Source organism: Aedes aegypti, chromosome 2 (genome assembly GCF_002204515.2).
Source record: "Aedes aegypti strain LVP_AGWG chromosome 2, AaegL5.0 Primary Assembly, whole genome shotgun sequence".
NCBI classification, from domain to species: domain Eukaryota; kingdom Metazoa; phylum Arthropoda; class Insecta; order Diptera; family Culicidae; genus Aedes; species Aedes aegypti.
Genome location: NC_035108.1, coordinates 366,024,721 through 366,036,387, shown reverse-complemented (window position 1 = coordinate 366,036,387; position 11,667 = coordinate 366,024,721). Strand labels below are relative to the sequence as shown.

The following is an 11,667-nucleotide window of genomic DNA, read 5'->3' as shown; positions in this document are numbered from 1 at the left end:
TGGTGAATTCGGTTGAATGATTAGTAAAAAATAATACCTGGAGAAACTATACTTGTTGGAAAAAAAATCGAAGTTATCCCTGAGGAAACTGGAGGTAGTATCGTTGGTGTGCTCAAGGATTTCTTGAAGAAAATTCTGGGGAAAATCCTCTAGAAGAAGACCTGCTACCAGCCTTACACAAATTTCTTCAAATCAAAACTGATAAATAAATCTGTATATTCAACAACTCGAATATCAAAACATCTTCTTCTTCTTCTTTCTGGCATTACGTCCCAACTGGGACAGAGCCTGCTTCTCAGATTAGTGTTCTTATGAGCACTTCCACAGTTATTAACTGAGAGCTTTCTTTGCCGATTGACCATTTTTGCATGTGTATATCGTGTGGCAGGTACGAAGATACTCTATGCCCTGGGAATCGAGAAAATTTCCTTTACGAAAAGATACTCGACCAGCGGGATTCGAACCCACGACCCTCAGCATGGTCATGCTGAAAAGCTGCGCGTTTACCGCTACGACTATCTGGGCCCCTCAAACATAGAATAATCATAATGTGAATTAAGGAACAAACACGAAGGGAATTATGAATTAAAGGCTTCAAAAATTAGATGTTATTAGTTTCTTTTATGTTCGCTCTTTCTGTGTTTGATATTTTGTTTTCTTATTATAATTTGAGGCTGCTGTTACTTTGATATTTGTCAAATATATGTATGTCAATTGATTAATATTAAGTTACAGTCTGTACTGCACAAGCGGAAGACAGTGAAGTAAATAAATGAATAAATTTTATTGTTGACAAATAAGCACCAAAAATCATTGAACGTTACCTGTAAACAAATAAAATTTTCAAACATTTATTAAAATTTTAAAGAAAATATTATTACAATTAATTGAAATCTAAAATTGGCTTATGTTCTATAGGGATCAAAAGTATTTTTGAACCTTATAAAATAGTTTGACTGCTGATAATGAAAACATTACAAAGGACATTAACAAACATCTAGTCTATTCTAAAGTATCAAAATATTTCTCTGGAAAAAGGGCCCCCACAAGACAATGGTCCCCGGGCCCACACTTTTGTAAAAACGACCCTGACTACCGGTCTTATGAGCGTTTTGTACATGGTATGTTTGTTGCGGAGTGCAACATCTTGTGAATGCCATGAGCATCCATATTTCACGGCTAACGTTTTTATCAGCCGCCAACAAGGATCCAAGGTAGACGAACTCGTCGACCATCACGAACATATCCCCATATACATATTGCTTCCTATGCGAGCCCTGACGCATTCACCTCGTTCAGTAAGGTGACAGACGACGGAAGATGATCTGCGAAAACAGTTTGTAGGCCGTATTTAGGAACTTGTCGCCTTTCTTGTAGATGGGGCATGTTATCTTTTCGACATCTGTACTTTTTTTCCAGAATGTGCCTATCGACCGACGCAGACAAATGGCCACCCTTTCCAGGCACATCTTTATAAGTTTAGCTCCGATCCTTACCAACAGCTTTATTGTTGTTGAGCTGATTGATTACTTGATTTCCCTCAAAAAGAGGGCTGGTTGGTTTTCATCGTCCGCAGTAATAACGAAGGCATTTCCTCCGTTGTCTGAACCTTCATTGCCTGCGGTCTCAGCGCTATTCAGGTGTTAGTCGAAGTGCTGTTTCCACCTTTCGATCACCTCACGTTCGTTCATCATGATGCTCCCATCCTTATCCCTGCACATCTCGGCTCGACGCACGAAGCCTTTGCAGGATACGTTGAGCTTCTGGTAGAATGTCTGCGTTTCTTGAAACCAGGACAGCTGTTCCATCTCATCGCATTCCTTCTCCTCAGTGCGGTGTTTCTTCTTCCAAAAGAGGCGGATTTGATGTTGCCGTTTTCGTCTATAACGTTCCACGTTCTGCCAGATCCCTTGCTGCCACATGACCAGCCGCGCTAGATTCTTCTACTTCAGAATTTGCCTACATTCCTCTTCGAACCAAACGATCCGTCGACTTAGTCCCATATACCTGACGTTCCTCTCAGATTCATCGTTGATGGCTTCATCCGGCTCATCCTCTTTCGATAATGCATCCTCGAAGTGCTGACGTATGCCGTTGCGACATCGGTATGACCTAGAGCGGCTGCTAGGTAGTACCGAGGTGGTCGTCGAAACCGAACACTGTTGATGACGGTTAGTTTTGGACGCAGTTTTACCAGGTAGTAATCATAGCCAATCTTAATATTAAAACCCAAATCAAAAACTACTTTCATCAATTCAGTTTCATTCATTTATTATAAATAAATTATCACAATCTCATTCAGTAATGTGGCCCAAGAAGACACACCGGTAACTTATCCATGGTGGTGATGATGATGGTGACGGTGGCCGTATCCGTATCCTCCATATCCTCCATATCCTCCATAGCCACCATATCTGTATCCACCATAACCGCCATAACCACCATATCCTCCATGGCCATAGCCTCCATATCCGGGGTATCCTCCATAGAATCCTGGACCACCGAATCCACCACCACCGCCAATAAGTCCTACACCAACGCCAACTCCGACTCCACCGAAGCCGAACTGACGCTTGGCGCGGACGGATTCCTGTTCACCGGTGACCTCCGACGGCTGATCATTGGCCTCGGCAAGCTGAACTGGATCGACGGCTAGTGCAGCAACGGGAACCTCATTTTGCTGTTCGGCGACGGCTTCCTGTGGTGCAACTGGAGCATCCTGCTGCAGTTTTTCAGGGGCGGGTTCTTGTGGACGTTGCAGTAGGATAGTGCCATCCTGAGGTTGGGGCACCGGTTCCAGAGCCTGGGGGAAGGCAATGGCCGAACCGATCAGAGCCACTAATAGCACTGCACAGGTTGCTTTCATTCTGGAATGGTAAGAATATGGGTTGTAGAAATTGACTTTACGAGGTTCATTCACGAGTGATTATGGTAGTAGATATTGATGGTAGAGATAAGTGACCGTGTCGAAATTATTGGTTCAATATTTTTGGCTTGAGTATGTATGAATTTTGTATGATTCACATGTTATGAATGAACATTTTACGCCAAGCTCATTGTTCTGTTTTCTCAATCACATTTTCTAACGAAGCTTTGAATATTTTCAATCTAATTAACAAACATTTCGACGTTTCGTATATTATGTGGCAGGTACGATTATACTCTATGCCCAGGGAAGTCAAGGAAATTTCCATTACGAAAAGATCCTGGACCGACCGGGAATCGACAAGACTACCACGAGCAAATAGTTTATTACCGCTTTACACTGATCGACTTCCCCTGGCAAGAAGACATATGTGACATTACCGGTGCTGGGAATGGTAATAGTAGTGGGCTTGAATTTCGAGAAAGTCACATGGCTCTTCCCAGTACAGTAGTTCAAAAACGTGAATCTCATCAAGTAGCCTATATTGGGTGCATGAGTTTCCTAAATCATTAGTATCATTGAAGGCTTCAAATGCGAGAAATGCAGCGGGAAATACCGTTTTGTCTCAAATTCCGAACAGACTCATATTCCGAACACTCGGTTTTTGTATGGCGGTTTGGTTGAAATGTTTCGCTGAAATATGTCACCAAATAACAAGGAAATGGCAATCAATTGCAATTCAATTTTAACGTCTTCAATATAATTTATACCGCGGGAGTAGTTATGATTCTTTAGTTTGAGACCAGTAGAACAAGCTCAGATAAATTTATCTGCGAAATTATTCATTTGAATACGATTTATTCGTGCTGTTCGGAATTTGAATCAAGGTGTTCGGAATATGAGACAGAATGATCACAGTGTTCGGCATTTGAGTCAAAATGTTGTTCCATACTTTTAGGTAAAAACAATACTAAAACTAATTAAATCAAAATTATTATTGGTACACCCAACGACTAACAGTTAGACTTTGCGAATAAATTAAAATTTTCACAAATATTAGCCAATTTATGCCAACCACATGCAGTTGAAGTTACTGTTGGCCTTAAATGTTCGGAATATGAGTCAAAACGGTAGAACATATTTCTACAGTAATTTTTGGGTTGCCCTTAACTTACAGCAGGGATGAGCGTGAATTTCATTGGCTTCGCTGACTGTGATTTGCTCTGCTTGGCTACTGTGGAAAGAATTTCAAGATTTTTCCTAACCCTGGACATTACGTTCCTATAGGGGCACAAGCTGTTTTCGGCTTACTGAGCTATGAGCCATTCTACAGTAGCTTATGGAGTGCTTTCTATGACAAACTTGTCAGTCTTACATTCCTACTGTGATGCAACTTAAAAACATTACACAAAAAATCATTATTATCAAAAAAGCTAGAAAAAAAAAACATTTCAGGAAATTCATTATCATAAAGCAATTTAAGTAATCTTCAACATAATATTGTACAGTGGCACTACTTTACCAACCATGGAGAGACCCCATAATGAAAAAAATGAGAGGGAGTTCAGAGTACTTGCTAAAGAATTGTGAACTGTTCTACATTAAGAAAAATATACTTTTCCTTGAATTATTACTTAACTACTTGGCAAGAATACTGGAAACAACAGATCCTCATTCTAAAATTAAGTAAAACTCTCTTGTCACAATGTTTTGAGTACATCTTTCAAATGTCTCATCTATTTCTCAAACATCCAATGCAAAATTTTGCCGCATGCGCGCCTGCGAACTTTTGCCTCGAAGCCAAGGTAGAAAAAAAGTATTTTACTAGAGGCACTTGAATTTTCACATCAGATCAAATCACCCTACAATCAATCATAACATAACACTCAGAAAGTTACTAGAATTTCTAAGATTTTTTTTCGAATTTTTAATATACAAAATACTTATTGATCAGTTTTTAAATACTCGTCCAGAACGACTCAAAACACAATTTCTTTTGTAGTATTTGAACAATTTAAGTTTGAATCTGTGAAAAGCTGACATAATAAGGTTTCAAACCCATACAGTGTTATCAGGGTTTTGCTCGTGTGCTAAAAAAGCCACTGTGAACTTTTGCCACGAATTACTCTAAGAAAAATGCTTACAGAAGCTGATGAGGGAAGCTACAAATTATAACTAGGGCAATTGGGTGTAAATAAATTCGATATCTCCAAAAATTTTAATGCCTCTTTCGGAAAAACAATTCCTAATTTTTACACTGAATAAAGAAAAAAAATCAAAATCGATTTCGGCCATCTTGGATAATGACGTAAATGACGTAGAGTAAAATGCGGCACACTTAATAAATACTCGGAAACCACCGGTAAAATTCAAATTCTGCCACCAAAATCCAAGTTTAAACGGATCTAAAACAGCAAATTACCTGCTACATATGTAAAAATTTGATTTCTTAGGTATGATTGCCCTAGTCCAATAACTGTTTTAACTAATTGTAAGTTTATTTATGTGGTTTCCATGTAAACCCAATTATAATAACGTTTTCTGCGAAATTCACAGATAAAATTGAGATTTTCGTTAAGGGGTAATATGTGCCCTCTCCTCTTCCCTCACGAACACACCACATCTAAATTGGTAGCATCGTCAAACTGATGCCACCCGATTTTTCTTTTACATACGGGATATCAATTACATCCACAATACAAAGATAGCAGGGCAATTGGGTCCTAAAACTTTCAATGAATTCTTGTTTTTTATGGAATAATACGAAAGAGCGTGTTCTTGCAACAGCTTTAGCAATTTCACCTCAAATAACGACTATAACATAAATATTTAAACTTTAATTTTACAAATGGTTTCAAATATGAACCTTGACACTTTGGATCAAGTTTAACGTTCACTTCGCCGACAAAAATGCCACAGGGGTTTTTGTTTTTACACTGGGAGTGTTCCTATCTGACATTTCGGAAGGGACACGAAATAGAAAATACAGTCTACTCTCCACATCTCGATGTTCTACATCTCGATATCTCTCCCTATGTCGATGATTTCATAAGTCCCTTCAGTCTGCACACATTTTCACTCTCCATATCTTGATATCCTCCTTATCTCGATATCTCCATATCTCGATGTGTTTCTGTTGATTTTTCGTTCTCAATTTTCTCTCCGTATGTCGATATGACCAATATCGAAAGTCACTAGACCAAAGTTTTGGGATTCAAAACAAATTAGGAGCGCAAAATGACGTCTGTTTGTGTATTACTTTCTTGGCAACGGAGTATTTTTCAATCTAGTATTCATCCAAAATTTGTTCTTTGTCTCGATCTCTCCCTATCTCGATGGTCCCTTCGATATCGAGATGTGGAGAGGCGACTGTATACCCAAAATTTGAATTTAAACTAAGAGATGCAACAAAATCTCAAAAAGCGTTTAAAAAAATTGTTGGACTTAAGCCAACGAAAATCATTTAAAAATTTTAGTAAACATATGTTTCTGGCCTAAACTTAACCGTTTGGTACTAAAATTGGGGGAGGGTTTTAGGACCCTATTGCCTAGAATATTCTAGAAGTTGATTAAACGGTAAGCCTATAGTACAGGCAAACAGACATAACACTATGGGAGGTTCATTTATTTCGTAAGGCAATTTTGATAAGATTGTTTCTATGAAAATAAAAAAAAATGTATTGCGCTTAAGAAAAAAAATCTTGTCACGAAAAGTTCATAATTTGTCTTATATGAGCAGGCACGTCGGTGGTAGTATTAAAGTAAACACAATTGCTTTTGTTTACACCCTCAATATTAAAAGCAGTTTAAAAAAAAACTATTTAAAAGTACAGTTAATTCTCCCTTACTCGATATTGAAGGGACCATCGAGTTAGGGAGGTATCGAGATACAGAACACATATTTTTCAAATTTTAAACATTTAATTATTTTGACAAAACACATTCAAAATAGTAATTTAAATGTGAAATTTAATACAATTTTACCACATACCACTCCACTTCCTAAACAGAATACACATTTGAAACACTCAAACCTAAACTTGCTTGAAATAGACTACATCATATATCGTATATTGCACACAATAGTCTTAAAATTGTAAAAAAAATTGGAAATATTTTTTGATGAGAAACAATTTCTGGACAGGGAACATTTAAGAAATTCACTTATTCAGTTAGAATTTCTTTGAAGAAATTAAAGAATCACTGGCATTCCTATTTATCTTAATGTGAATATTTTATATTTGTCACTTGATGTCATGTGCTAAAGTATTTAAAAAAGTTGCTTTCTTTGGATTCACTGCTAGGAATTTTTGTGGAATATTTTTGTATCCAGAATTTTGGTTTCGGTCTCTAATAAAAAAAAATAGTATATGGAAAATATTCATTTTTGCAATAAAATGAACTGAATCAGGAAGTAAGTATGAACAATATTAGGTTTAGGTCTTTACTCCAAGTTATATGTGTAAAAGATCAAAAAGTAATACATAATCTCAACCGCATTTTAAATTCTTCATATCGACTTTTTCATGTGCCTCAACAAATTACCACTCAGCGCCTTTTTCACAACCACGCATGTTTTCTAACAACAAATCACTTATCACATTCCAGCAAAATCACATATCTTCAGCCAAAGCTCCTCCAAGTGATAAATTCGTCGCCTTACCTTACTCGTCCGATCACAAACCACGTTATTCAATATTCGCGCGCTAACTGACCACTTGACTCGTCCGAATCTGTTGATAAACTACTCTGCTCTCGGCCACCCGGCAATCATTTATATACATAAGAATTAAGAGCAAAGTCAAGATTCCGCCCGACGGACTCCCGAAGCGTAAGAATCGCTTCTTAACGTATCGTCCACTCACAACCAGGACCACCCCTGTCGCTAAACCACCCTACCCCGCCCTTACGCGACGGTTTTCTTCGACCCCCAACAGAAATTGTTTGAAACGGCAGAACGGAAAACCATTGAGACATGCGTCATGTCGCGTCGCACCTCTTTTTTGTTGGCGAACGAAGCGAACTTGAAAACTATTCACTAGGATGGCCTATTTTTCTGTAGAAAAAAATCCACTGCTATTAACTGAGAGTTTTCTTTGTCAAAGTTGCCATTTTCGCATTCACACATCGTTTGGCAGGCACGATGATACTTTATGCCCAGGGAAGTCAAGGAAATTTCCATTCCAGATCCTGAACCCACCGGGAATCGAACCCAGACACCTTCAGCATGTCATTGCTTTTTTGTAGTTCATTAGAGTTTCAAGAATGGGTGCAATCATTTAAAATAGTATTTTCACTATAGAATATGTTTTCCTCTTAACGATAAGATTAACGGTTCGTTGCCGTCTCCTACATATTTATGGAATAATTTTCAAATCACGCTAAAAATATCGACTCCAAAATTGTAGTTGGAATAGTGTTTCCCATATACTTGATCGATTTTTTCCATACAAAATCCCTTGCTTGCATGACCCCCTCTGAAATGAACTCCGCTCAAATTTGCACAGTGGCCTATAGGGCTCCAAATGAAAAAAAAAAAATGTGAGGTGCAATTTATGATTTTCGTAATTTGATCATTATGGACTACCCTACTATTCATCTTCGAAGCCCGTGAGGTTGACACGTGTAAGGGGGGGGCACCCACTGAAGGGGGATGATGCCTTTTGTTGCTTGATTTTCGAGACTTTTATTATCGTAAGCCTGTCGACCGGTTATAGTTGTTAGTAGCTTGGTAAATAGCATGTGAAACTGATGGCGTTCTTCCGTTTTTGAGCTGTTTACTACCGAATGGCAACATGTCAACAGCAACACAAAGAAACGGTATTTGGCGACGCGGGCCCGTTGCGCATCGTCGTGACGTCGCGACGTTTGACTCACGATCCGGTTAGTAGGTGGGCGCTAGCCGGCTTTTGCGCTAAGTGAGAGGATACCATGAGATGACAAACTATTATTCATGCTCTTCTCTATTGAGGCGTAATGGCATCAAAATGTTTTTATTAGCGAACAGGTTTTAGAGACGGGGCTTCCCCGAAGCCGGTGGATGCGTTCGTGCGTAAATATGTAAGAAAAAAGGGCGAGCTGTGCCACTTGCGAGGGATGATTGTCATCAAATGAGGAAGTAGTCAACTATAGTGTTCTGATTAGTCTTTTTATTATTTAAATGTGATATGGTAAGCAATCAAAACAGATATTCATTTGTTTGTGTAAATTACGAGAACAGATTGAGTTCATTAAAAGTCCTTGTATGTTTGATGTTCGGATGTCACCTAAAGATTTTAGTTTTATGTGATCCTCAAATGACTTTCATTGTGCCTTCAAAAGCCGCCGCCGATGTTTCTTACTTAAATACGCTGATGTCAGATAAGATATCGGCGGAGTGCCATCACCGTACAGCATCATGCCTCCAATTTACAATTTTCACGCCGATAACAAACCAAGCTAACAAACAAAATATTAATTATACATACTATTTCAGAATAACAAATAGGGTAAATGATGGCTTCGGCGCCCTGATGGTATTTTCGGCAACACTACGGAACATGAGTTACCTTCAATGTGCTCAACATATTCCATGAACTACAGTCTTCCATGTAAATCTCATCCTTCACAAAAATATTATGTAACATGGGTTTTATCATTAAATGAAATAAATGCTTCCGAAATTATCGTCATTCGTGAGCTGCCATTCTCTTTTCTCTTTCGTAATTTCTTCCGCTTTGTCGCAATTCGGAAATTCAAGTGATTCGATAATCGCGTTCCGTTGATTTTTCTTGCAGAGCACAATATTACGAACCATTTAACAATGGTTGGTTGGATTCGCACCTGCTGCAAGTTTATAACCACGACATGGCAATTTTTACAGCCGAAATGCTGCCATAGTGAAATTGATACAAAAAATATTCGATGAAATAAATTAAAACGAAATTAAGCAGCGTCCATTTATGACGTAACGCTAAAATGTACAATTTTCGAACCCCTTCTCCCTTCCGTAACGGTATTTATGTGAACACAAAAATTATATAATAAATTATAAAAAACAAATTTTGTGTATGAGCCGCAACGTTTTAATCTACTCGCCCTCCCCCTAGATCGTTACGTAGTCTGTGAACGGCACCTTAGTCTACACAAATTAAGTGGCGTTGTGTATTCAATTTGACTCTCTGTTATTGTATTTATATCTGCAACGCTGTCCTCAGTGTAGTATGTATGTTTGTGCATTGGCCCTTTCAACGAGTAGAACATAATGAGTGGTGTTACATTTCAGGCATTGTTACCAAATACGCAATGTTACCAATATATAAACTAGTTTTTGCGCAGTTATGGATTGCCGAAGAGAACATTTAAGTTGACAACAATAGTTAACAGCATTGCCGACAAATGAACAAGAGCCTCATGACTTTGGTGAGGAAAAATAGACGATTTGGAGAACAAAACAGTGTTTTGTGTATAATAACCAATAAATGAAAAATGCTCAAGTTTATTTAAGGTGTCTCCTGCTAATTGTGGCTTTATTGTTATGTATAATTGCCTTTTTAAAAGTTCAGCTGCTTTGACTGCCGAGAATACGCAAGTTCCCCTATCTCAATTCTATTTTTTACACTTTAAGAATGCAAAAAAGCAACCGAAAGTCTAGACATTGCATAGATATACTTTGCAATTAGATGATTGAATGGACAAATTGAAGTGACATGTGTGTTACATGTTTTCCCTGTGAGAATCGAGCTCACGACTCTCAATTTGCTGGACACGCGCGTTACTGACTATGTCACGAGAAAACCCATTAAAACAAAAGGTAACCGGAGTTAGTTTTGAAGTCAATCTCACGTGGAATGGAATAACATTTCGTAAGCCCTATTAAGAATTTCAAATTGTCGTCTTTCTTGTAGATGAGGCTTATAATCCCCTTCGTCAACTTTTCCGGTAACTTTTCTGTTTCCCACATTGTGCCTATCGGTCGGTGCAGACAACTAGCCAGCTTCTCCGGGTCCACCTTGATAAGTTCAGCTTCGATACCATCCTTACCAGCAGCTTCATTGTTCTTGAGCTGTTAAATGGCATCCCTAACATTCCTCAAAATTGGTTGGTTTCCATCGTTCGCAATACTGATGTAGACATTTCCTCCGTTATTTCTTTACCCTCGTTGCCTGCGCTCTGAACATGATTCAGATGTTCGTTGAAGTGCTGCTTCCGCCTTTCCATCATCTAACGTTTGGCCATTAAGATGCTCTAGCCTTATCCCTGCATATCTCAGCTCGCGAAAGTGCCACGATAGGTCCTGACGTCGATAATGTCGGAAATCTGCCGTTCATAAATCAGAACGTGGTCGATTTGATATTTTGTCTACTGTGGGTATCTTCATGTGTATCGATTTATCCATGTATAGCTGCTATAATTATTCCAATTTAATTCTCGGTTTTTATAGATTCATCATTTAATTTTTCCAGAAATTGTTTGAAGATTTCCTAATAAAGAAAATGATCCTAAATAGCCATAGTAATAAACAGTTAGCTATTGAACAAGGCAATTCTAAGGATTGTGAGTTCAAATCCCACCGGTTCTCTGGCTTTTAAAAGGTGCTAATTTCTATTGACATAAGAGGCCCTTCGAATGGTCCTCGAACCGGAGGCACATTACTCGTATATAGAAAAGTTAAATAGCATAAGTAAGAAGCACTCGCAAGAATTTGCGACTTTGGTCAATAGTTATACTTATTATTAGACAGGTTTAAATCTTATAATCTTGTTCTTATCAACTGGTTCTATCTCATGTGATACATGAAAAATCAATCATCAAATCCAAAG

At 38.2% G+C, this 11,667-nt stretch overlaps 1 protein-coding gene across 1 annotated transcript; it reads right to left on the bottom strand.

Annotated features, from left to right (window-relative positions):
- Nucleotides 1-2,254: 2,254 nt before the first annotated feature.
- LOC5578874 (heterogeneous nuclear ribonucleoprotein A/B) lies at nucleotides 2,255-7,673 on the bottom strand. The gene is made up of 2 exons (XM_021846536.1): nucleotides 7,530-7,673; nucleotides 2,255-2,867 (listed from the first exon to the last, which is right to left on the bottom strand). Exon 2 carries the CDS (start codon nucleotides 2,864-2,866, stop codon nucleotides 2,333-2,335), a length of 534 nt encoding a protein of 177 aa, XP_021702228.1. The 5' UTR covers nucleotide 2,867; nucleotides 7,530-7,673; the 3' UTR covers nucleotides 2,255-2,332.
- Between the last annotated feature and the right edge of the window lie 3,994 nt (nucleotides 7,674-11,667).

Excerpts from the sequence above, each read along its gene's own strand:
- LOC5578874 (XM_021846536.1), bottom strand. The coding sequence starts at position 2,866 with ATGAAAGCAACCTGTGCAGTGCTATTAGTGGCTCTGATCGGTTCGGCC.